This window comes from Passer montanus, unplaced genomic scaffold, assembly GCF_014805655.1.
Source record: "Passer montanus isolate IOZ18808 unplaced genomic scaffold, ASM1480565v1 scaffold70, whole genome shotgun sequence".
NCBI classification, from domain to species: domain Eukaryota; kingdom Metazoa; phylum Chordata; class Aves; order Passeriformes; family Passeridae; genus Passer; species Passer montanus.
Window position 1 is genome coordinate 2,693,173 of NW_024372148.1, and position 27,116 is coordinate 2,720,288.

The 27,116-nt window shown below is 40.2% G+C and overlaps 1 protein-coding gene across 16 annotated transcripts in view; it reads left to right on the forward strand.

The window, feature by feature from the left end:
- The window catches only part of ZNF521 (zinc finger protein 521), a 230,191-nt gene extending 204,225 nt beyond the window's left edge, over nt 1–25,966 (forward strand). For all 16 annotated transcript variants that reach the window (XM_039730096.1, XM_039730097.1, XM_039730099.1 and 13 more), the window contains one exon: nt 25,138–25,966. In XM_039730096.1, coding sequence (XP_039586030.1) covers nt 25,138–25,167 — 30 coding nt within the window. In that variant the 3' untranslated portion in view covers nt 25,168–25,966. The remainder of the gene's footprint in view (nt 1–25,137) is intronic.
- Nucleotides 25,967–27,116: the final 1,150 nt, after the last annotated feature.

The window sequence follows — 27,116 nt, forward strand, 5'->3', positions numbered from 1 at the left end:
CCTTGTACAGAGCTGAAATTCAGGATTCTTGGAATTCAGGATTCTTGCACTGTAGGTTCTTGCAGCTCAAGGTATTCTCTAGGATAGAGAAATGGGCATCCTGTTTTTCTGCCTGATAGCCATAGTAAACCAGTGAAATTGAAAACAAATGTATTCTTTTGTCTTTAAATGTGAAAAGCTATGCACTGACGTAGGAGTGTAGTGATGGCAGAGAGGGGAAGTAGACAGAATTTCTCTTTTGATTTGGTGGGGAATAAAAACAGGGTCAAATGAATGTCTTTTTCTGGGCTGTTGTCAGATTTGTAATGAAATTGTTTATAAATGGTAAACAAAAGGAGAAATAGAAAGAGAAAGAAAGAAAGAAAGAAAGAAAGAAAGAAAGAAAGAAAGAAAGAAAGAAAGAAAGAAAGAAAGAAAGAAAGAAAGAAAGAAAGAAAGAAAGAAAGAAAGAAAAAGAAAAAGAAGGAGGTGCAGGAAAGAAACAGGAACACAAGGTAAAATTGCTTTTAACAATGGAATTAGGACTGGATTTTGAAAAGCAGAATAGACAACTGAATTACAAAGATGCAAAGCACACAGAGTGTAATTATGATTTGTACAATCACTTCCTAACAAGTCTATCCCATCTAAAATACACTTTCATTTCAAAATACATGGGGTCCCAAGCAACTGCCTTCAATTTTTTTGTTGTAATAAATAAACATGCTTTCCCACTCAAAATTTATTCCTGCCCAAGACTAAGAAAAAGATTTTACTCTTTCCGTCTAAGCCTCATTCACTGAAACTTCAACATAACTGTAGCACCTGGTTTTCTAGTGAAGGGCACAAAGGGGTGTCACTACAGAGAGAAACTCCCCCTCTACATGGGCTAGATGACAGTGTGTTGGTAGTTCCATGCTGCAGAAGGCTCTTACTAGACCCCATTTGGCATTCTTAGTGACAGCCTCCCTCTGTCTTAGCTACCCTTGCAATAAGGAAGAGATATTCATTTACTTATACACTTAATTAAATATGTTTATTATTATTTTAATTAACTTGGATAGCCCTACCTCAGTGGAGAATGCATTATGTTTAAAAAAAATTTAGTGCCATCATGCCATCTGCATTTATTTGTTGGGATTACTGTCTTTCTGTTCTTACCTCCAGTTACCTGCCCAGGCTGCTGAAAGGGCAGCAGAGCACTGAGGCAGAGCAGTAGGTACTGAGCTTCAGGGTCTGCTTTTGCTGAAAATACATTGATCTCCAGCCCTCTCTCACTTAAAACCTATTCTAGGAGGCATTGCTTTGCTCAGGCTATCTACCACCTAAAGCAGTGCAATCTTTGGCAACTGTCCTCCAGGTTATACTTCTCTATCCTTTCACATTTTCTTGGTTTGTGTTGGGGCTTGCAGCATAGCTGTATGTTTATTCTATCAAGAGCAGTTCCTTACTTTTTAAATTAAATGCGCATCTAATGTTCTTCTCCCAGGCACAGGACATGCTGATCATGTCAGATTAGAAGGTCAGGTCAGCACACCATGGTTGTAGGGGAGGCAGGGTGGAAACATGAACAAAGTAAAGCAGGGCAGAATGCAATAGCATAGAATTCCTATCCACATGTATGGTTCAGCTGATAATTAAAGGGAATTAATTCAAGCGTACAGAAAATATAATATATAATAATATACATTATATACTTAGCATTTTCTGGCTCCTGTTCAGAAAGAGTAGCCTATAGGAACATAAGAATCTCCTCACACTATATTCATCTCACCTTCTCAGTACAAAAATCAAGTAGGACTCCCTTTAGAAGTTTCCATTATTTCACTCCAGGCACTTGCTAGGAATGCAACACAATCCCACGGGACCACATTCCGGTGAGAACAGAGAACAAATGACCAGTCCTGAAAATCAGGCCTTCAATGTATTGCTCAACCTTCAAGTTGAAATAATGAAATTTTACAGGAACTTGCTCTTTGTTTTAAGATCCTTTTGACACTTCCTTTGTGCTCTGTACACTGCTTTTAAATGCCTTTGTGCTCAATAGCTGCAAGAACCAGGTTTAAACTTTTCTGGATACTACCTGCATATGGAGGAAGCAAATGGAAACCTTCTGTAACAGTTAGAAGTTTATGCTTTAAGAGTGTTTCAAGTTGTGAATTTTTGTGCTTACATGTTTAAAAAGCTATATGGTGTATTTATACTTCTGAAATGGTGTTTAAAAAGGTATGTCCCTAAAAGTGTTTATTCTTTAGAATAGAAAGCTTTTGATAAGACATGCTTAACATAATAAGGGCTTTTCTGAAATAGGCTTGTACAAATAAGGAAGCAGAAAGGTAGATGCATTTATAGGGTGCCTAGATTTCCTCCCAAAAGATTAAAATCTTCTAACAGAACACCTGGACCATTTAGTTCTCTATAGAGGATGGATATAACTAAAACAGTGCTCTCCATTCATTATCCATAATACTGAATTTTTAGTTGATAATGAAGTAAAGAAACTTATCACTAGTTTATTATTGGATTTTCATTAAATTATGATAAAGGAATTTGTACCTATCAAGACTTCTTTTTCCTGCCCACATAATCTTTCCAGTGCCTACTCCTTTTTGCCTTAGGCTTAGATCTCCTTTTTGGACATAGGCTTAGATGTTTGCTCTGGTGTTTGTGCCTCTCTTATCTCTGATAAGGAGTAACCATTTCTTTCCTATTTCCAGTGCTAGTATTAATTCCACAGAATCAGAATGATTTGGGTTGGAAGGGACATTAAAGATCATCATGTTCCAACCCCCTGCCATGGGCAGGGACAGCTTCCACAAGACCAGGTTGCTCAAAGCCCCATCCAACCTGGCCAGGGACACAACATATTGCAGTGTTTGTGGGGAGGAATAAGGTACCCTTGTGGGGTGTTAACCAAAGTGAATGAGTGAAGTCACTTTAGTTTTATGAAGATGTTCCTGCATCGGAGAGGTACTGATATCCAATAGAACTGATGAATAATTGTACATTTTTTTCAGTGTTTTATCAGTGATGATAGTTAGTTTTCAATATGATGATAGCCAAGATTACATTATCTCAGCACCATTTTGCTCAGTACAAAAGTGATATCTCTTTTTGGTGAATTAGGACATTTCCTTAACTTCTTGTGACTAATAATCAGTTGCCCCTGGGGTAGTTAAGTGTCCCCACTTTAGAAACATGAAAACTAGGGCAAGAAATAATTGGATCAGCAGTTGCTTCTCATCCTGTTCAAAAGGGACCTGGCCTCAGTGATTCACGCCCTTGCTGCTTCCCATCTGGACTCCATCAGCACAGAATACCTGGGCATGGAGCCATCAGCCTGTAGGACGTTCCAGCTAATACAGAGAGCTGCAGCACTGGCCCTCAGTAGCAAAGGAGACCAGGAGCATATTCAATCAGCTCTCTTGCTGTTTATACTGCCTTCCTTCATGTTTGTCCAGTTGTGTTCTAAGTTCTAACTAAGGACTCAGTCCTTAATTTTCTTGGTGGACTGGGTCAAGCACATCTCAGACATGACCTGAGAAATTTGGAAATAATGTGGTAGTTGACAAAGTTCTGCTTTGTGAGCATTTATACCAAAGAGCTGGAGATTTTTTCTCAGAAGCTAGAACTTCCTCACATACTGGCCAGTGAGAGCATGGAACAGACTTCCACAGCAGTTAAGTATTATGTCAGATGTCCTCAACTTAGGCTTTTAAGAGCAGGATGCACCTACATGTGCCAAAGGTTCCTTCTCTCATACAAACATATACCTGTATGTAGATTTCTAAACCTTCCCCAAAATCCCAACCCACAGAGCTCTACCAAAACAAAATACACAGCTCTTTCCCCAGGGAAAGGATGAAAGAAGGAATGAAGCACTCATAGCAGATGTTACTCCTGTCTCTTCAAACAGCGGGAGAACATTCTTAGCTCCCAGTACAAGCCGCTGAAACAAAGCAGGACAGAGGCAGTATAGAAGAATCTGTGGAAGTTTTATGTAGCTTAATGTGAATCCTTCTCTGGATTTCCAATTTTACCATTTTCTTGTTCCAAGGTTACCACTGTTGAAACTAAACTTCTAGTTTCTTCCTCACTACTTTAAGGGTTAAACTTTCCAAAGATCTCAACATTGAAAAATGCTCCCAAAAACTCAACATTTTAAAACAGCCTTTAAAATACCCTTGACCTGAGCTGGAGCAGAACTAAGCAAGCTCTAGGCTATTTCAAGAACTAAAGGCTTGACTGAGACCTTTAGTGGAGACAGTGGCAGAGCTGGGATTCAAACACTATGTTCTCTCATTTGGGGGTCAGCTAGAGAAAACTGCTAATTAACCAGGGCTGGGGTTGTCTCCTTGTGGCAGAGGCCTTCTGGGGCCAGCTGGGAAAGAGGTTGGTATAGGAATAGCATCAGCCATAGCAGTAGTGGCACAGCTACCTCCATCTAGGATTGTTTTGCCAGGGCCCCCACAGTAGTAGAGTCTGTGTACCATGTAGGTCCCAACAGCAGGGGAGACTGTGAATAATTTATGCTCTTTACACAAAAACAGGCACAAAACTTTTAAACCTGCAGGATGTTTTTTTCACAAAGAAAAGGCCTCAAAACATTTTCTAAGAGAAATTGGAGATTAGTTTTGGCATTTCTAGGTCCCCAAGCTCTTAGGGTGAGGAGTGGAACATAGATGCTGGCTTTCTAGGCCCCAAAGGCCAGGAGCCAGCAGGGAATAACTTTGTCAGCTCTTCTTAAAAAGAAGCCTACCTGGAATCCAATTAACAGTCAAAGCTTTAGGCCAGCATTTTCAAACTCAGTGGCCTATTTCTGAGAGGGTGCTGAGCACCTCCAGCTGCAGATAAGGCCAGGGCAAGATGCTGGTGCTGAGTACATCAGGAAATCAGGTCAAAAATGCCTGAAGTTAGGAACCTTGATAAAAGCATAGGTGCTGAGCAGCCACAGCCTCGTTTAAAGTTTCAACAAAACACTTTTGATGCCTAAATACAGGCATCACATTCATTAATGTTGGCCCTAGTCCTTAGCAGGCAGTCAGGTTGCTTTTCTCAGAGCAAATGCCCAGGAGTCAGATGAGCTGGATTCATTTGCAAGGTGAGGTACAAACTTGCTCCACATAACCATGCATGCTCTCCATGTTGTGAGTGAGGGTGATGATAATAATATGTGTTCCAGAGATACTAGGTTTGTAATTAATGTTTGTGTTTTACGGGACTAGGCTGAGCTGCATGCATTGCAAGTTTGCTTTTTCTTCCTGAGCCCTTACTGTGCATTCTGTTTCAGATAGATACGTGTGCACCAGTATGTGCATTATCTTTCCATGTCTTTCAAGATTTAAAAAATTCAGACTTGTGTTCCTGAGATTTGAGACTTTTTCCCCCTAGAAGGAAGAATTATTTTCTTTGCAAATTTTCTCAAAAAGGCAATCAAGAGAAGCACAGTGGAGGCACTCATGCATTAGCTCTTTAAGGACATACCTTCTAAGTGTTTCCCCTGCAAGTCTTTTTCTTCAATGTCAAACAAAGTTTAAATACAAAAAGAAATTCTTTGAATTCCCTTCCAGTGCCCCTTCCCTCCTGGGGACTGAGGGGTGTTATGGCCACATTAGGTTTTCATGCAGTAATTCTTCTCTAAATAAGAAATTTCCAGGTTTGGAGCTTGTGAGTTCACCCGCCTTTGATTGGCCTATTCAAATGTAAACATTCCCTGTGGGTACTTCATTAGTTCATGAATATTTATAGCACATTGCAAAGCCCACCAAGCCCAAAGAGCCAGAATTTTTCAGGGACCATTTTGATTTCACTAAATAGTGATTGTCAAAGATGAGCTTAATATTAATGTGTCTTATTTGTCTCCACTTACTTCATATATGAGTAACTCTGCATACCACGGTCAGCCTGTGACATTTTCTATAGTCTTTCCTGTAAATAAGGAGGAAACAATGTATTCACAACATCCCTTATACATTCCCTGTGAGAACGTTCCTTAAATTTCTGGAGCAATTGAATCACAATTATGGGTTTGTTTTTTCAGATGCTTGAGTAATATTATTGAAAATTATGAAAATACATAATTGATTAGCAAAGTACAGCACTTAAGTGATGGATATTACATTTAAATACACATTTTTATCTTGAAAAGAAATTCAGACTTAAGCAACAATAAAATGGTAAAGAACTGAAAACTAAATATACTGTCTTGGGTGACACTTATAAAATACCTGTTCAAAAATAAGCAAAAAATTTATATTCCTTCTCTTTCTAGGGGACAGAGTCATACCCAAAAGCATGTGTGCTTGAATCTATGTCCCTGTTTTGCCTACCTCTTCCTGTTTATATGCTTGTATGGCAGGATTCTTTCTGTAAAATATAAGTACCTATTAAAAAAAATAAGCCATGCATCTGTTCTCCAAATTGACTCATATGGTCTATATTAAATAGATTCTGCAGAATCAGGTAGTATAGTACAGTAATCCTGATGACTGCAAATCCTTATGACATGCAAAAATGTTAAATGAAATTCGTGGCTTCCAATCTGAGAGCAGTAAATACTGTCTCTGAAATGTATCAGTGATATTACAATGTCAACAATAAAATCATAATTTCTGAGGGTTTTTTAGCAAATAGAACAGTGAGGTGTGCAAGATTTCAGGTTAAAGAAGCAAATGAAAAGTTGCTGCAGAAAGAAAAAGGTACAGAAAGGCAGAAGAAGAAGGGAACAAAAAGCAGAGGAGTAGAAGAGAAGCAGAAAGGAGATTATGGGACAAAGAAAGAAAGAAGATAGAAATAATAGTGGTTGGGAAAGCAAACATTTTTTCTTCTGAGTGATACTGGTAATAATGATAAGGCACTAGTAAAAATAAATCATGGTAATAATAAGGAGAAGTCCAGTTATTACATAAAGGCCAGTTTCTACCCTCAGTCCTTACAGAAACCTCAGCGAACATCAGAGAGTCCTGTCATAGACTGAGGGCAGGGAAAGCAGTAAATGTATTCCCTGACCCACAGATAATCATTAGAAATGGAATTCTGCCCTTTGCAGAAAATGAGGTTTTATCATCTGTGCCCTGAATGTTTCAGCCTACACCTTGCCATTAGTCAGATCAGTTGGCACATACACCTGGAGTAAGCAGAAGAAATAAGCACTCTGTTTGCATGTGAATAATTTCCCTGGTAGATCAGTTCAGTTCTGTTAATTGTCCATCCATTAATTTCTTGCTAATGTAGTTGATATCGATGACTGATTTTCTGTGCTAAACAGGAAGCACCACTTCTTCATTCTAGGACACATTCCTTCCTACAACTGCCCTGCTGTTAGCTACCAGTAGCTGCCATTATATTATCTTTCATCTGGCCCAGAGCTGACAACAGATGGCCATCTCCGGGACTGCCATCAGTGTGACTTTATGAAGCATCCAGCTATGGTGTATTGAGGAGCTTCATGGCCAGTTCTGCAAATCTGATTTCCCTTCCCCCTACCCTGCTGCTGGCCCCCCTCACTCCATCTCCATGAATAAGCTCCTTATTCCTGGCTCCACTCTCCACTGGTCCTGTCATTTCCCAACGAGTGGTGGCACACGGTTATCAATGGACGTTTGCAGCTCGAGGTCTGCCCCCACTCCCCTCCATAGCGCTGGCTTGGTTCTTGTTGCTCCCAGCATCCTTATTCCTCCATGTTTTTGGTGAACCAAAGCACAGGCACAGGGGCTTGGTAGAAGCAAAACTGCTACCTCTTAAGATCTGTAGTTCAAACTCTACCTTCTTCCACCGCAGAGCACCTCTTTAAGCTTCAGGGGTTTTATTTTTTTTTTTTAAGTTCTACAAGACATGCTGCCAAACCAGCACTGAGTACATTAAGTGTGAAAGAAGTTAAAATATTGATCAGAGACCTAAAGTGGAGAAAAGCGTAAAATTCACCAGCATCCTGATTCCATTGACATGTTAGATCACTTCGAAAGCTCTTTCAACAGTGTGGCTGCTGTGCATTTTGGAGAAAGATGTATTGTTTGCTCTTGACAGAGTTTTCTAAAGCAAGGTACCTCCAGAGCCAACCCGTATTTTACAAGAAATTCACATTTATGTCCTTTATTGTGATATTTGCAGCAAGTCTACAGCTAGTGAGAGTCTTTGCCCTCAAGCTATAAAGGAGTAAGGCTCCATTGTTGGAGAGAGAGCAGCCGCCTGTGAAAGGCTGAGATGTGGTAGGCAAGATGAATACTGCTTAAAAGCAATGCTTGCCATGCTGTCATTTAGAACAGGAACACTGAGAATTTAAACAAAAGTGAAAGGCATGGTAAATTAATCCTTTAAAACTGGTCAAATTTTCAGCTGCCAAAAATAATAAGTTTTCTCCATTGATAGGTTCATTGAGTAGGAGGAAAGTTGGGAGGGGATGAATTCCCCTAGGGAGGAGGTGCAGATAGTTTGGGAAAACAAGGTGTGGTCAGTGATTCATAAAGAGACACTCCAGTAAACAGCAAACTTGGCTCAAAAGTAGTGCTTTTTTTTCTGCCTTTTGCCTTTTTTTTTTTTTTTTTTCCTCTTTACTTTGTTTTTGCCTTTTATTTTTTTTTTGTGTTTGGGGCAGGGTAACAGCATCGTTGGGCCACTCCATTTTAAACATGAGTGAAAAAGATTCTGATGCAAAGTGGCTACACAACTGGAAGTGTATGTTGCAAAAAATGTGTATGTCCCCCAACCAGAAGGAACAGGTTTAGCATTTCTACCTGTTATTTGAGTCGGTTTTGCCATGCTTTGATCAATCCAAGGTGTAAACATTTTGATGTGAAAAGACTAGAATTTTGCAGGCGCTTGTGATTTTTTTGTTTTTAAGTTGAGCTTCTTTTCTGTTCAAAGCTGAAATTGACTGTCCTCCACCCTGTTAACAAAGGAAGAGAGAAAGAGATGATTCAGTTCTCATGAACCAATACTGCTGAGTTACACACATTTCTACGTGCAGCTTTAGTTGTTTTTCTATGTTATTATAGTCTCGTTTTGCGGGAGAATCACTAGGCACAGTCACGGATCATGGGTGTGTAAGTTTGCTCGGGGATACGCTGTGTCAGTGAATACTCTGCCTCCCCCCACACTTCCTCTGTGTAGATGTGTGCTGTGTAAGATAAAGAACCTGTGATATTGTTAAATATTAGTGGTGCATTTTGCTTGGCTTTGCATTTGTAAAGGTGAAAGATGATTGTGCAGGAAAATGGAACAGTATATTTGCTGTGAGACAGGCACTAAGAACTCACTCCCATGCTCAGTTATAATTCATGACTGTACTGGTGGGAAGCCCTTATCCCTCTGTGGAGTTAATGCATCTCTACTGTAACCTGCTGAGAGCACCCTGTGTCCCCTCCCACCATCTGTGCATTCACTGGCATGCTTTCTCTCTCCCCCTTTACTGTGAAATCTCTTGGTGTTAAAACTGTCACACTACTAGTGCCTGGTAAAGGTGGCTCTATGATGTGTATTAATGCTGAATTGTCATTTAAGGGTGAGGAGGCAGGTAAAGGATATGTTACCATTTGTTTTAAGATCTTGTTAGGAAATGCTGGGGAGCAAATAGACAGAAAGGTAGATTTTTCACTTCAAACAGCTAACAGCTTTGAACAGTACAGAGAAATTGTCACAGCTCAGGGTAAGAGCTGTTGATGGCAAATGCGTATTTCTTCCCAATCTAAGCATATTTAACTGTTTCTTGGTACAGTGGATCTCTGTCTCTCCATGTCAAGATCTGAACCAACAGCACTGTAAATTGAATATCTTATTTACCCATCAGCTGAATTTTATTATCTTGAAATTTATCTACTCTTTAGCTGAAAAGCCCTCTTGCAGGCTGCAAGTTGCTTCTTTGCTACCTGAGACTTGAAATTCATATGACCAAGTGCTGTAAGCTAGTACAGTCTTAACTAAACAGGTAGTGTATGAAGATTTTTTATTATTATTATTGCTGTAAGGCACTGTCAGAAGACTGGTGAGACTGCCTAGCTCTGAAAGAATTGCACTCAGCTCACAGAGATTTAGATGATGCTTTATCAACCTGGCACTTTACCACAACATTAAACTCAGAATATGGTTAAAAGACCATGTACTTGACTGTCACGGCAATATTAATTTGCAGTGTTTCACTGGATGTAATCTCATGTAGTCTGTTGTTTGTATTCCTTTAAAACTTATAAATCAAATCCAGACCTGGAATACCAGTGTATGAACTTAACAGATGTGCTGCCATAAGGGACCTGCTAGGTTATAAACTGCAGAAATGATCTTTTTCTATTTCAGATTTCTAGCTTATTCCAGGGAGATTTAGTAACCACAGAAGTAAGGTGGAAGGTCACGCGTTAGAACGGTAGCACCCACCCGGCGCTTGACGTTGGGTGTAATTGTCAGGAAATCCACCTCTAATCATTTTATTATTCAGTTGTAGCATCCACCAAAGCTCCTGAGCAAAAGTAGGGCAAGAATGACTTCAGTAGCTCTGTGTCCAGGTTTTCTTAGGTGAAAGATCACTTTGAGATGACACAGCTGAGTAGTCAGGCTGAAATCCTAGTTGGTATTTTATTAATTTTGCACCAAGATAAATCTTGAAATTCTGACAAACTCCATGACAGGTGAAATTCCTTCTTGCAGAATCTGCTCAGCAAGAGGCTGCTCATTTCGTTCTGTTCAGAGGCAGGCAACAGGAGGGCAGCTTTATAATCAGCCCTCAAAGGAGCCCTGGCCGCCCCAGAGCCTTGGACTGATTGAATAACTCCTGGGCCTCTTCCCCTAGGCCTCCATCAGCAGGGGTCCTGTGGAAAGCAATCTCCCGCAGACTGGCACTGAAGTGAGCTTTAAACTACTATTTTCTGCTCTCCAGAGGAGCCTGGAGTACTAAAAGATAGATGGACTGCAGATATTTTATGAGAAACTGTCAGAAGAAGAGCAGAGTAAATGTTTTTTTCCCTCCTTCGAGTCACACGCTGCATCACTGTAGAATTTTTCCCAGAATCTTTTACACCGAAAGTTTGAAATTAATTGGTCGCTAACCTTAATTTTCCCCCTCCCTCTTATTTTTCTTTTTTTTTCCCTTCCCTCTTTTTCTTCTTCTCTTTTTTTTTCCCCCTTAAATATTCACTCGGAGGCCCTTTGCTTAACCACAGTTGCAGAAAATCAGTACCATTTGCACTGAAATATTTATAATGACAGAATGAAAAATTGGATTCATTTTCTGGCCTGTAGCCGAACAGTCTGCAACTTTGCACAGCATTGTTTAGCATCTCTCATTTCTTCCTTTCATTGGGGTCCTTTTCAGACACACACACACACACGCGTGCTGCCCATGATTCAGAGGAATGTTTAGCAAAACACAGAGCCATTTTTAATCTCAGTCTTGAGAAAACAACTTGTCTCTAACCTTGCCACCATCTGGGGGGGGGAGCAAAGGGGGAGGTCCCCGGGAAGCATATAGAATTCCTCTTACAGGAGAGATTATGGAGAGTGACATGCAGTAATCTGTCCTCTACGTTGAAGCAGTGTATGGCTAGCATTCTGCAAGTTGCTTCGGTGTGTTGCAGGTTAGGCAGGGTGGACTCAGTACCAGGCTGGATAGCAGGATCTTTCCAGAAAACCCTGTTCTGCCTCCAAGTCCCTCCGTGGACTTGAGAAACTCATTTGCCCACGAAGGAAGAGGTTGTCAAAAGCTCCCTTTTGTGCCTGAGCAGAGACTGTAAAAATGCCCTGTGCTTCTTTGCACCTCCAGAAAACAGAAGATGCTGGAACTGTACATATTTACTTCCCTTGAAGCAATGGTGTGAAGGTGAAGTGGTTGATGTTTGCAAAGAGCTTTGAAAATGAAAGTGCAGATCCTCAGGCTCCAATTTGCATCCCCTGCCAGTATAAAAGGTACCTTAGTCAGACAGCCAAGGATTCCCTCAGTACGCAGCAAATCCTGTTTATTTTGCAAGCTGGTTCTGTATCACTCCCTTTTGGTCCTCACAGGCATGTCTCAGACTCCAATGAATTCCAGGGATTTTTAATTGGTATAACAATCCCATGGGGCTATTATGAGCTGGCATAAGTTTGGGCAGTGTTAGGAATGCTTTAACATGCACTGAGAACTATGGTAGCCCATGATTTAAATGGTTAGGCTGCATGTATTTACAATAATATACAGTGAACATGTAGGAATTAATCTGAAAATGCACACAATTTAGCAGAGAATTGTAAGTCTCTACAGATGTTGGACTCTTGTGCAGAACTTAATAGGGAAATATATTTGTGAAAAGAGGTATTTCAAAAACGCTTAGAAATTACTCTCTGGTGAGTTTGTAGATTGTCTTGACAATGCAGTTGTTTCTGGAAAAACAAGGCCTGTGGCCAAAATCTTAATTTCTAATGCCTAAAAAGAGGCATCTTGAGATAATACTGGGTCCCCCAAGGAAATGGGTTGGATGCAGGGGTGGATTCTGCAAGGTGCTGAGAATCTCCTGAAAATGCAGGTGACAGAAATTGCCTGTCAAGGTTCAAAAATGTCATCTTGCTAACTTCACCCATATCAAATTTATGACATAGCTCTATTGCTGACAGCAGGTGTCTGTGTATACTACTGAATTCTGATCTTTCAATTCTACATCACTCACCTAAGCAGAAACTTTTTCTTTCTTTGCTTTCTTCCGTGAAAGCTTCTTGATGCTGGCTGCTCCTCGATGCTCTCAGGAGCACAGCCTGAGCAGGTGTGCCTAGAAGCAGTAGGAAGGGGTGGACTGCTGTAGGCGCCAGTATGGCTCAGCTAACGCGGCACAGCATTCTGTGGTTCGTGAGCAGCACACACTTCTTATCATTCAAAGTTTCTTAGGAACTTGCAGATTTGTCTTTTTCACCATGTTTCCCAAGATACTTTGGCAGGTCAGCCTGAAGTGATGAACATTCTGACACAAACTGCGTCGCGTCTTAGAAATTTTGCCTGCAGTTGTTTTACTTTAGTATCGCTTTGATTTGAAAAGGAACTTCGTACTAAGTGATGTGGTTTTAGGATATAACAAAAAAAAAATCCAATATGCATGTATTACAGACATTTCTGTAATTTCTTGCTTAGCCCTTATTATTGCTTTCTGATTTTCTTTTTTCTTCATGTATATAAATGAAGAACAGTATAATTTTTGTAATTTTTATCAGTTACTGAGAATCAAAACTAACAGAGATGAGAAAGAATGTGAGCTTTAAATGCAAATATTAAATATGTTTTTAAACTAACAATTTGAAAGCAAATTGCCCTGACTATTTAATTACATTTTCAGCAAGTCACAGACCCAGAGTAGGCTCTTTCAAATGCAGTAGTATTTCTTTGTTTGAGCTGACCAGGACACAAATATACAGGTGTGTAATATTCCTTAGGATGCTAAAAAGATTTGTGGGGACGATAGACTACAGACCACATTGAAATGGCAGTACAGATGGAATGGTGCAGAATTGTTACTGAACAATAGGGACTGTAAGAGTAGCCAACAAACCAATGTTTTATCTCACTGTTGAAGAGCATACCTTTCTAAGAAAGCTGTTTTCTCTGCAGGCCTGAACTGCTGTGTGGGTTTTTGTTTGGAGTGCCAGTTTGTTTACTAAAGTTATTAGTTTATAAATTTTGCCATGGTAAAGTAACTGTGAGAGCTTTAAATTAGAATAAGTGCCACTTCTGTGTGGCAGGTTCCTTTGAGGGCTTATTAGAAAGCAGGCCTCCTGTTGCCTGCCCCTTTATGCATGGCACTATTGCTGTGGGTACTTGTTTATAGCTAACTTTTGAATTTATATAAGTGTACACTGTGGTATGATGAATTGCCCTCCAATTGCAAAGATTTAGCTTTTTTTTTTTTTCTGGGTTCAAGCTAATACTTTACTTTAAAGAGTTATTTTATGTGGTGGGTTTTATTTTGGTGAATTAAAATTAACTTGGAGTATTAAATTACATAAGATCATGAGGGTTATAGATTAGCCTCACCATAGCTACAGCACATCTTTTTGTAAAGGAATTAAAGTTCTCTGTTTCAGATACCTTGGCACTAAATGTAGACAGAAAATGAGTGTTGTCTCCGGTTATTTTCCTCTTAAATGTGATTCTTTTCACTCAGTCTGAAGATTGCCACACTAAAACCAGTCCTAATGGGCAACGAGGGGTGAAAGCAGCAGCTGCAGGAGGCTGGATCCCCTGGCAGGAGATAGCGAGGAGACAGGAGTACCCAGCATCACAAGCCAAAGCCAAAGTGAGGGGTGGGGACATTTCTTCAATTGTCTGTACCGGGTCAAGGCAAGACCTAATGACATGTCTGACTTGCAACGTGTCACCAGCCAGCTGTCTGACAGGAAACAGAATGACCAACCTCAGAGAATGACATTTGCTAGGAGGATACATCCTCTCTCACAGGGAGGAAGGAAAAAGGCATGAAAGGCTGCTTCTTTGTGTGGTACTCCTTGTTTGGGGGGGGAGTATTAAATTGTAGGAATTGGACTGTACTGCCTTCCCCATTTTTTAAGGTTCTGTAAATAGGAGAAAGTGAGAGTAAAATTCCTCCCATTTAGCTGTGGTCACATTTCACACTTCTTTTACACAAATGCAATTGAAAAAAACCAAACAAGAAAACAGAAGACAATAGAGAATCCAAACTGCATTTTACAACCAACAACCACAATGACAAACAAGAAATTTTCTTGTCCTGGTACCACACGCTCCAGATTTATTGATTTACAGTGTGTGTCCTCACAAAATTTGGAGAATGACTTTGTTATAAAGGGCAGAATAACATTCTGGTCTCTCTAAAAGTCACCTTTAAAACATGGAGTTTCTTAGACTTAAAAGGGGGAAACACAGATGAGGTTGCTCTAGCAACCTCATAAAATGTTTCAGCATAGGGTTTGTAACAGTCTAACTAATCACCAGCTATGAAGGGATAAAAATTGTCCTTAGTTTCCTTTCCAAGCAGTAGATTTGTAATTCACATACACACCAAGTCTGCCACATAAGCACTGTCCCAGCTCCTGCTATTCCTGGTCTGAAGAGCTGTAGGAATAAGGACTGTAAGATGTCCAAGATGGGCTGGCACAGTAACCGGTTGTGAAGGAAGTCAGAGCGCAAAATCCATGGGGGCCTCTGCTTATCAGCTCAGAAATCCTTGGCTGTTACCATCAAATCTGCTCAATCTGGCTTGCCTTGCAAACTGTCTTGAAGGAAAAAGATGCACCAATGTGCAACAGAGTTTGGAGCTTTTAGAAGAGGTGGAGAGCTAACAGAGCACCATAGCTTTTCCTTTTCTATTCTACACAGTCTAACATTGGCATACCATGGACTGGGGGACAAATTCTCATTTGCATTCCTGATTTCAGCATCCAACATACGCTCCCATCCATTTCTGCATTATCTTAACTGAATGTATGTATGTATACTTGCTGGATGGATAACTTCCAAATATGATTTCCACATGTGAAAGGAAAGTTTGCAGATTTTAAAACTGGGCTTGTTCAGGGTTTGCTTTCACCTGAGCAAAAATGTTAGCCACTGTGAGTTAATCTTGGGCTGGTATACAGCCTCCAGTGTGCCAGGTGCTGTTGTACAAGGCCCCATGCACCAGCTGGCAGTGTGTGGAGAATCCAGATTCCAGGCTGTCCCCATGTCACCTAGTAAGCACAAAACCCAGTGTTAGGTCAGGAAGGTAGGGAGGTGAACTTGACGATCAATACAAGTGTGGGATGTGTCTGTCTGCATAACAGGAGTGCAGACAAGTTACAGCACTTTTCTTTCAGGCTGCATCAAGAAACTTGTAATTTCACTTGTAATTTTGTTCAAAGAGATTCTTGTACATGCACCTGTGGAAAACTGGAAAGTATCATTGTTTTAAAGGTTGCCCTTTGCATATAAATCACAGCTCTGTGTGCTTCCCTATTTTAATTGGGTGACCTTTTGAATCCTATGGACAGGAGCTTGAATTCTGGTCTTGCAGGTTGGTTGGAGATTTGAAATCAATTCATGTTTTAGCAATTACTCTGCTTAAAAGCACAGAACCCAAAATGGAAATTTGAGAAGAAGAATTCCCCTTGGAAAGTTCCTTTTTGCAAGTCATAGAAAACTTCATTGCAGACCAAATAGTTATGCACAAAATCCAGATCTGATTTGTCAGTTTAATCCTTGAAAAGGATCAGGATTCATTGAGTATGAGAGAAAGAGGAGAGTAAGGAACATGTAATGTTTCCAACAGGACATTTTTGTGCAATTATCAGTTTAAGCTTCCATTATTTGTCACTAATTACTGCACTGAGCTGTTAAATATTTAGTAGTAGTTTGTTTAATTGGGTTTGACCTATAAAGGAATCTGTGCATAGCACAGCTCCAGTTCCAGGAGCCAGTTCCTCACTCACAGCTAGGCAAATTTGTATTCACATAAGATGATCACATATTGTCAGACAAAGGGGTTTGTTTTTGTTATGCAGGTTTATTACCTCTCTCTCCCCCACAGATTTATTTGTCTTTAAGGTATCTGAAATCAGAGCACAAAGTAGAAATGCTGCCTGTGGATGTAAAAGGGGAGGTCAGTCAAACTTAAACTTGTTTACAGATGTAGTTTAGAAAGCACCAGCATGATAAATTAAACATAACAAAGAAAAAAAATTAAAGCACAGCAACAACTAGCCCATGAACACGTGTCTTGTAAAACACTGACTTAATCCCTGAATATCTTATTAGGCAGTATTGCCTATCAAGGCTTGTCATCCCCTGTTACTCTGTTGTACAATAGCTGCAGACAAATCTGTATTTGTTCAACTTTGGGTTCGGCTTGCTGTGTCTGACAGGGTGAAGAGACTTCTGGCTGTGGCCTCTGCAGAGGGTGTACAAGGATCGATCAGTATACAAGCAATATTCACTTTGTTTTAGCCTGGCTGTATTCTTGCTTGATCCTGTCTTGAAACTCCCTTGATTTCAGTGGAGCTTTTCTGAATTTATACCAGGGTAACCATAACCATATTCTAAAGTAATAAGACTTTTGATATATTTCTCAGAAGTGCCTCCTTCTGCCTTTTTTGTTTCAGCTTTTATTCCCACTTAATGAACAACTTTCTTACTGGGGAAGAATGCTTGTGTATTAATTTCAAATATTTGCAGTATCACAAAGGCCTTGCTTTCCTACAGGCAAGACTTAGACCTGGATCCTAATTATCAGTACAGCCCCTTTGCCATATAAAGAACAGAGAAGTTTCCCAGTTTTGAAGAATTGTTGTGAACATGCCCTGACTATTGCCCCCTCTCCCCATTGCTTTCTCTCACACCTTTCCCGTGCAGCCAGGCACATCTTGCTTGAAATGGAAGACCTTGTTGCAAGTTTCACTGCATTTCAATGAGCAGCAGGCAGGGTGAGGCAGGCTTATGGGAGGCGATTGCCTGGCACCATAGGTTAAAACAGCCTTTGAGCTACTCTGATTTATGTCAGAGGCTTAGCTGGGAGCCCCCTGCCAACAATCATAATGAGGAAGGTGCAAGGATGGTGAACAGGCATTGGTGTTTGTGTCTGTTCTCTTCTAGTGGCAATGACGAAAGTCTTATTTGCTGTTCCCAGGAATATATGTCATTCTTTTCCATACAACAAATCTGTGATATATGCACTCGCATATAGTAATGAATCCAAAAGGAATCATTGACATTTTACTAGTGACTTACTGGAAGTCTCTGAAGAAAAATAGGTATCAGGGGTTTTAGTTTGGTTTGGGTTTGGTTTTAATTTTCAGTTTGCATCCCCAAGAACATACTCTTCAATTTGAGATTTTTTTACAGGTAGTTTTTCTCTGGCTGAGCTGGAAATGCTGAGTGGAAAAGCCAGAACACTGAGAGTTTTACATAAATATGATAAAGAATAAAATCTGATTAGCAGTCATGCTATTTCAGAAACATTAATGTAATATAAAATCACATAGCTTAGGTGAATTAATTTATATGAATGACTGCAATTCAGTGTAGACTTTCCTAAATTATCATTGTCAACAGTGGTCAGTCATGTCCTAACTTGACCACTTAACTGGCAAACGTGTCTGAGAACAGACCTGATTCTCAAAGGCTGGTAAACATCAACTCACCACGCATAAACGGTATTTATGAGAACACAGATTCTCTTGGGATTTGGCCCCTTTCTTGTTGTGGAAATAGCTGTGGTTTAGGTCAGATCAATTTTCTTGGGAATCTGAAGTTTCGAAGACTGTATTTTGTTAGGTCTGTGCTGGTGAGCAAACTTGGCCTGGATGAGACCCCATGCCTACTTTAGTGTATTTATAAATTCATTGTTAGTCCTCCTGCTCTGCCAGCTGCACTACAGTACTGGAGATGCTGGTGGCAGGGACATTTTGTCTGGACTTTTTCTGTTCTCTCCAGAGCTTCCATGTCTCCATTCAGTCTCCTAGTTTTCACCTATGGAAAACTCTTAGACATCATCTCTTTTCTAGTTCCCCCATTCACTCAGCATAAGTGTGACCACTGAAATATGAGTATATATTTGTGTCAGAAGCACTGTAATTCATGGGGCGAAAGACATCAGAGACATTTGCTAGTTCCAACATTTCAGATACAGTAATCCAAGTTAATTTCTTCTAGTCAGTGTTTTATGAAAGGAAGGCTGGGGTCTGAGAGGGGAAATAATCACTCATTTGTTAATGAGCTTCAACTGAAGTTGCTCTTTTTGTATTTCACATTTGTGAAAAAGACAGAAATGTTTACAATCTGAATATCCATAGATGCTCTGTCAGTACAATTAAGGATTATGGAATCATAGAACGAGCCTGGATATGACCCTAACCTTCAATTAATTCATTTGGTGGAGTGCACTATAGAAGTCATTACCTTTAGTACAGAAACCCCAAATCCCACTTATACTGGTTTTCTTTTACCTATACAGCAACTGAGCCTTAGAAACCCACATAACTGAATATTCTTAATTGCTTGCAGCAGCAGTGGAGCTAGTGCCATAATTTGTTGGGGCATTGAAAGTAAGTTTACTGCTTTCAGATGGTTCAAAATGGCCCAGATATTCTACTGAAACCAGCTCCTAACTATGCAGATTTGGCTTCATGTCTGATTTGGGGTTGCCTGAGCTTCTTCCTCTCCTGGGATGTACATCAGGAAAAAAATACTAACCCTGAGGTCTGTGAAACTGTGAAATAGTCTCCCAGGAGGAGCATTGGAAGCTCTAATTAAAATTGGACTGGGCAAAACACTTGAAATTACACTATAGGCAATAATCCAACACTGGCAAGATGGGTGGAGAAAACGCCCTAATGGGTCTTTTCTGTCTTTAAATTCTATGAATTCTTGTTCTCCTCTTTTATTATGCTATTTCACCTTTTTGTTTAATAGTGACATAGTGTCATCTAGAAAGTATTATAAGACACTATTGTGAGCTGAGTGAGATGATGTTAAATGTCAAAAGAAAATGCAACAGTTTTTCTGCAGGTTCACAGTGATTATATGGAGATAGGAAAAGAGAAACTGACTGTAAGCGAGGGACACAAATGCAGTGGGTTTTTTCTGTAAGACAGTGGCAAATTCATTGCATGCCTGCAATATGCATGTTTATCATTTTGACATTGTGTTTCGTAATCTCTTCTTATGAAGAACAACCACATTCCACCAAATCTAACACAGGTGTGGGAAGGTCATTTATTCTAATTGTGTAGATCGCTCAGATTGCTGGAGACATCTTCTATCCCAGTGTTTCACAAATCCCTGAAGACCTGGACTGAAGAATATATTTTTACATCTTAATTTATAGTTTGTATTTAATCTTAGTATTGTACAAATCTAAGTAACTCATCGATTCAGTCCTTGAATATAATCATATTACAGGTCACCAGGAAAGAATACTTCAGCCATATAATGGGGCCTTGACAGGAAACTTTGTGCTACAATATTGAAGCAGCACGAATCTGAAGAAACAGTGTGAAAAATAACCTTTTGTGCTACCTTTTTTATAGTTTAGTCTGAATAAGTTTCATTTATTTGGTTTTGGTGTTACCACTTAATACTCCTCGTCCCTCCTCCCTCGCCTCACCTCCACATGGTATAATATTCCCACAGTGTCCAATACAGTCTTTCTGCTTGAGAGGTCATGGAAACCAGCATAAGTAATCAAGCATTGGACGAAAGTTCTGGAAACCATGTTGATCCTGTGCTAGGTTTTGCTAGGCTTGCCTTTCCACAGGCCTTTCTTTCTTCCCCTTTGGTTCTGGAAAATCCAACATCCTCTTCTTAGCTGCAGACAGTTTGAAAAGTATGGTAAAGGATAAGAAGTTGGAATAAAAAAAAGAAGGGAAGAGAAGCAGAAAATCTTGATTAGAAAGTATAATTTAATAGAACGTGTATTGAACCAAATGTATTGATTAATGTGGTAGATATAGTACTTATATTGATTCAAACTAGAGATTTAGTACTAAAAGCTGTAAGCCAAAAAGCTGTTGCAGATTGCTACAAAAGTCAGTTTAATGCTGTCCTTGAGAATGCCTTCACAAAGAAATTCTTCTAATGTTTGAGGAGTAGGTAGAATGCGGTATATGTCAGTTTGATCCCGGAGGGTTTTATTTTGTACTCTAATAGCTGTTACGAGCCTACATTATATCCAAGGAGTAATTTTCCTTAGGGGTGCCCAGCTCGCTTTGTGTCAATATTCTAGCATTTTAAGTCACGTACAGTATATGCTTCTGGGAACAGTGCAGGAGCCAGCCAGACTCATAATGGTCTGCATTCATTAATAAAGGCAGAAGCTTCTGTCCCTCCATTGCCCACTACAGGGATGCCTCCCTGGTCTTCGGGGACCCGTACAGACACATTTAAAGAAAGCTTTATTTTGAGTGGGCAGGAGATGAAATGCAGGACTTGCAGGCATTTCCTAAGTCAGCTATATGCCCGAGCACAGGGGTGACCTTAATGGGTCAAAGAAGAATGCAGGTCAAAAGACTTATTATCCAGACTGTTGGAAACCAATTGCTTTTGTTAAAAAAAAAAAAAAAGAGTAAATTGTAGCGCTTAAAGGTTGATAGTAATGTGGAGTTCTGTTTTACAACCTGGAGCTGGATTGCAGTGCAGTGGGGTGGATTTTTGTTTTTTTGAATGCAAAAAAATACAAGATGGTGTGTAATGCACACAGATAAAGGATTCCAGATAAGCGATAACATGTAGGGTAGCATAATTACTTAATCAGTGATGATTGATTACTCATGTTTGTGTTCTTGAACTAAGGAAAAAATAACATGCTGCTGTGCTACTGTTACCATCTGTTGAAATAATGCACCTACATTTCATCTTTATACCTCTTCACGTGTACCCTCTTTGCGCTGTTTGTCAGATACAGCCATGTCTTGGTTCATCTGCTCATAAAATAGAGAAGTCCCATTTAAATTGAATGAAACCACAGTTCACATTAAGGGTTCTAATGGGCCACTGAGTCTGTGGCTATCTGTGGGTATTGTTTTCTTAGTTAATTTTGATGCTGTGGGCGGGAACTTTTTGCTAGCTATTACTTCTCATGTTCCCTCTGAAACACAAAGGCATGCACCAAACAACAGGTATTATTAGCTCTTTTGTCTCCAGCCTTTCCGTGAAGAAACCTTTTTGAATTTGTTTGCCAAGAAGATTCTTCCACACAGTATTATCCTGAAATTCTTTGCATGTTTTCAAGTCCTTGACACTAAAACCAGGGATATCTCAAAGCATTTTCATCCAGAAAAATGCTGGCATGTAGTTTTATAGTGGGTCACAAAACAGTTGGGATGCTGGATTCAGCTATCAAAAATAATTATTTCTAGGAATAGGGCAAATACACTTAAAGAGTTTCTTTTGCTTGTGAAATATACTGGATTCAGGTTTCCCCAGGTAATATACCTGCTTTCCAGGTAGCACTGAGACATAGAAATTGGGGATGTAGGAGTTTTCCTGGTTTGTGTCTACATGATAACAAATGCAGTGACACACACACCCCTCCTGCCTCCCTGTTCCTCCATTTTGTGCATGCAAAGCTTGAATTTGTATTTGCAAACTAGTGTCTCCTCATGAGATCCCAGCTCTTGGAAATTGGAACACAGCTGTTGCTGAAGTCCAGGAAAGATTATATTGAGAAAAATCTATTTTCCCCTTTCCATGGCTAAGCAGGAAACTGACATTTTTGCTTTGTAGGGAGACTACCACATAATTAGACAGATGTGCTAATGCACAATCAGATTTGGGGGAGGCGAAGGAGGGGAGCATATGACACCTCCTGTACTTCACTAAATGACTTCCCTTTGGCAAGTGGAGCTACTAACTGCTCCAAGCTCAGGCAAACCAGTTGAAGTTTCTGGAGGAGGCGTGTTTCAGGCTTGTCTAGTGTGCCTTTAGTGAAGGGCAGCGTGCTCTCCGAGGCACACAGGGGATCTCAAGTGTAATATTGTGCTCTCCCTGGGTGTGCTGTGTTCCCATGGCCCTGCCGCGTCCCTGCCAGCGGGAGTTCCAAATTCCTCTTTCCCCGCGTGCCTGATCTCCCACTGCCGGGGAGGCGGGAGCTCGCTGCACACGAGGCAAAGAGACTATCAGAGTCGAGATCTGCTGCGTGGATAATAGAGGAGAAATTTTGCCCTAAATTTTTAAACACAACACCCCTCATAAAAACAACAACAGTTCATAACTGGGATTAATGTTTGCAATTTTCAGTCACTTAGACATGGGGTCTCCAATAGATGGCTTTTGGTAGAGGGGAATATGGCTCTCTATAGGATTACAGAATTTTCCTCCCTTTCTTATCTCTCCCCTCCCATCCTTCGCCTGCTTGTCTTGTCAATGTTATGTTCCTGAAGTGCTTCCACTTTGTATTTTTTTGCAACTTAGCCAAATAGGTATTTCTCCCTAGTCCCTCACGTTTGGGGAGATTTAATTACTTTGGAAACTGTGTTTTGTTTTGACTGTTTACAACACGTATTGTTGCCTTTTTAAGGCCTAAACTGTTTAAAGTATTTCCTCATGTTCCTATCCTGCCCTTTCTCGTTCTTCTCTGCAATGCTTGCTTCGTTCTTTTTCTATTATTTCTTCATTATCTCCAGAGAATCTCATTTTGTGCCAGGGCACAGGAGTCAGGGACACTGAGAGCTGGCGCAAGTCAGTCCTTATGCTGTGTTTTATTTTGTCTCCTTCATATTTGGGCATTTTTATTTTTTAATCAAAAATGTCATTGCAGCCAGAGTTACAGATGCAATTTTAAAACACCTTTTGACTGCTTCATATGCAACTGTTCATCCAGCTTCATACTGATTATGCATTTTTCACTTAGTGAAAAGAAATAAAAAATGGGCATGACTGATGTGCTTACTCTCAGGAGACTAGAAACAAAAGACCCCCCCCAAATATCTGTCTGCAATGTAACAATTGGTATATTACTTCACCTGCTCAGAAACAGAGAAGAAAATCAGAATTCAGGCTACCACCCCATATTTAACTTGCCCTGTTGTTTCTAGGTACTGCAGGGTCTCCAATAAGCCTGTGGTGTTATGCTGTAAGTGCTGCAATAAATGGACACAACAGGATGACAAAAGGACTGACTGTCAGGCTTAACTCTTAATTTCCTTGCTTTTGTGCTTTAAAGTCAGAGCCCATTACCTGGGACCAGCCAGCATTTTTGGCTGCATCTATTGTTTATGCTTTACAGCATTTTGAAATGATTTTATAGCAAGGATGAGGAACTAGATGAAATCAAGTGGTGAAGTGTATTTTTTTAATGCTCTTTGGCCTTGGACAGTCTGGAATTCCTGCCATCAGCATTAAATCATTTTGTATTCACATCTGGAAATTGCATCTTGGAGTGTCACTGGGTCATTTTCCTTTAATCTTGAGAATGGCACTACATTAAAAATTCCTCAGTCTTACTGTAAGATCCTTCCCTTGCCAAATGTCCCATGAACTATTATTTGTGTGCGTGCACAGTTTAGGGAAGAGTGAAGGAGGATGGGAGAGAGGATTTTTAGGCCGGTCTGCAGTCACGCTGTATTTCACATTCGTTTTACCGAGGCTGTTTTCATGTGCCCTTTCATGGGTGGCTCTGGAGGGTATGGTTCAGTAGATGCTCACTTTGTTGTAAATGATGACTGTCTTGTGGGAACAGGTTCATCCTAGAGTGTGTTAGTCCAAAGAGGTTTAAAGACAGATTAACTTAATAAAGTGGAGTGAAGGGTCTGGATGTGCTGGGAGCAAATCATGGGATGTGACACCCCTGCCCTCTGGGTCACTGGCCCAAATCTGGCCCCGTTTACTAAGGAGAAAATTCATCACTAATCAGTAGCTGCCCTGTTGTCCGAGAAGGAGCATTCACAGACATTTTCTAGTTATCTGTGGATCCAGTGTACATTGTAAAACACTTGAGATGTATTGGATTGGTCCCTTGCTCTTGGGTCAATGCTTGTGAAGGGTCTGAGCCAGTACAGGCAGCACAATAGCATCTTTCTGAAAGTGGCCAACTTGGTTTGAGGGGTGAGGAGGAAAGAGGGTGAAACTGGTATTTGCTGCTTGATTTGGTGATTACTTGTACAGGAAAGGAGAATTTAGGACTCCAAAGTCCATGCTGTGTTACTACACATAAGGCACTGCATTCATCTGAAGAAAAATACCTGTGGGTTTTGGTGACCAAAGGGCAGGCTGTGCCATCCCCTCCTGTTTTCTCATCATTCTCTGAGCTCTCTAGCAGAGAGGCTCTTACCACGTGGGGGAAATAGGTTTTACTGCAGGAGTAAAGTGTCACAGTGTAGGAAGAACAGGCCAGTTAGCATAAGACTTTTATGGCAAATGCACTTCTCATTTTTGCAATGCATAAACCATGAGCCATGTGTAAGCAGACACCAGGATCCCTGACCTGGTCTGCAATTTCATGGGCCAGATCAGCCCACACCCTATCTGTAGAGAGTGTGTTGCCCTTCTTGTGGCACATGTAAAGGATACTGGTGTGAAACAGCTGGGGAGAACTCCTCTCTTCCATAATTATGTGGTTTCTGGCTAGTTTAAACAAGGAGGGGTCAAGAATATTCTCTTTATCCAGCCCATCATTTTACAAAATATGTTGGGAAAATTGTTTTTGCATCCTTCTTTCACACAGAAATGCCTGTCCTGTGACTAAGTTGTTTCTTTTGTTTTTGTTGCAGAATCATACGATGACCCAGCACAGCAGTTAGTGCAAGGCCCATCTCTTCCAGAGAATTCTTTGTGGCACAAAAAGGGAACACATTTTACTCTTTGCACGAAACTTTCATTGTTATGTATATTATTCAGAATCATTGTATTGTACCATAAAACCTGTATTATCGAAACTGTTGGATGTTCATGTGTTTGAACTTTTGAGCACCGGATAGACTTCCTGTATATAAAGTGTTGCACATGTATTATGTTGTCTGATACTAAAATGGTCTTATAAAGACAAGTGGACTTGGGCCCTATTCAGGAAAGATACAAATAATAATAATACTGTGTGAGGAGAAAAAAATAGCTTAAGAAAAAATGTCATTTTCAAGGAGGAGGGAGAAAGTAATAGCTACGTTCCATTGCAGCTCTGTTTGGCCTCCCTTTCATTTAACCTTCAATCCAGAAATCTCTCTTTTGGTATACAAACGGATGAATCTAAGACTATTTTTTATTGCTGAAGATTCTTGCAAAAAATATGAAGAGACTCTTTCTCACAGAGCAGGCACCCACAGTTGAATAAGGCCCGTATATATATTTGTAAGCCTTGCGATATGACAGATAGCATTACCATATATGCAATAGTTGTTATGTAGTTTGTCAAAGAATTTTTTTTCCTGGATACCGTTTGAAGCTTTGAGTGTTCAAGACTTTCCTTAATGATTTCACACGGCCAAATTCTTGAATCAGTTGAACTAACCTGTATGTTACTGTTATTAATGTTTACTCTGCGGTCTGAACCTGGAGATTACTGGAATTGTTTTCCAAAAGGAAATAAATTCAGTTTACCATTAAGTGTGAGTGTACTTTGTGTCTTGTCTTTTTTCTCGGAAAGTAGCGTTATTATTGCTTCTGTTACATTACCTAAAGAACCACCAAGATCTGGAATCCCATTGTATCAGGATCTGTACACTGCTCAGTAAAACGGGTTGCTTTTCTCAAAGGTAGGTATTGAAATAAACGTAGTAGTAGAAAAAAATCTGCTGGCCCACTGCAAAGCAATGTGTGATAGTCACTGTTTTCTGAGTTTATTTATTTTATTTCTCTGTCTCAGGAATTTCATTCTTACACACTTGACATGTTGGTAGCCAGAGGAGTCACCATGCATTTTCCATATATAATTATCGGTAAATTTAAATGAAATATCACCTAGTGAGCTGGGTCTGGTGCTGACAAGAGGGAGCCACCACAGCTCTGGCCAGCAGTGCTGTTAAGCTGACATCCCTAACCCTCTCCTCTGGCATGGGTAGCAGAATTGGAGGTGGTGCTTGCTGCGGGTGATGCTCACTGGCACCACACCCCGGGGCAGCTCTCACAACACCTCACAGCTTTGCTCAGGTCTGAATTGGCTCCTGACTGCCTGCAGTTTCAAGGAGAAGAAAAAGGGATAAAAACCCTCCTTGCCTATCACTGTCCCCCAGTACTCCAGCTCACCTGCAAAAGAGGCCAAAAAACCTTTCTCCAGCTATTCTAGTATCTCATCCTTGTTGCTAGAATTCTAGTTTTATCCCATGAAAACCAGTGCTGCTGAAAATACTGCCTTTAAACAGCCACATATCACAAGTCCAAATGTCTGGAACTGCTCACCTGGTGCTGTCAGGGTAAAGTGTAATTTCCAGTTTGCTGAGTGTAACAATTTGACTCCTTACAGATGGAGGGCAGAGATAAAAGAAGTAAAATCAGAAAGTGTCTGGCTACCAGATATTCCAAGAAAAAATGTGTCATATTTAACAGTCCAGCTTTGAAAATATTGTGCAGATTTTGCTAAATACAAGAAAGAAATTTCCAGGTTTTGTATGAATATCTCATTTTTGCTGACAAAAGGAAAAATGCAAGCATGAATACATAAGGCTTATAAAATGCCAGTTCTATTTATAAGTCAGAAACTGTTCCCATTCTTATTTTCATTAATATATTACTCATCTCAGCCAAATTGAATGTGATG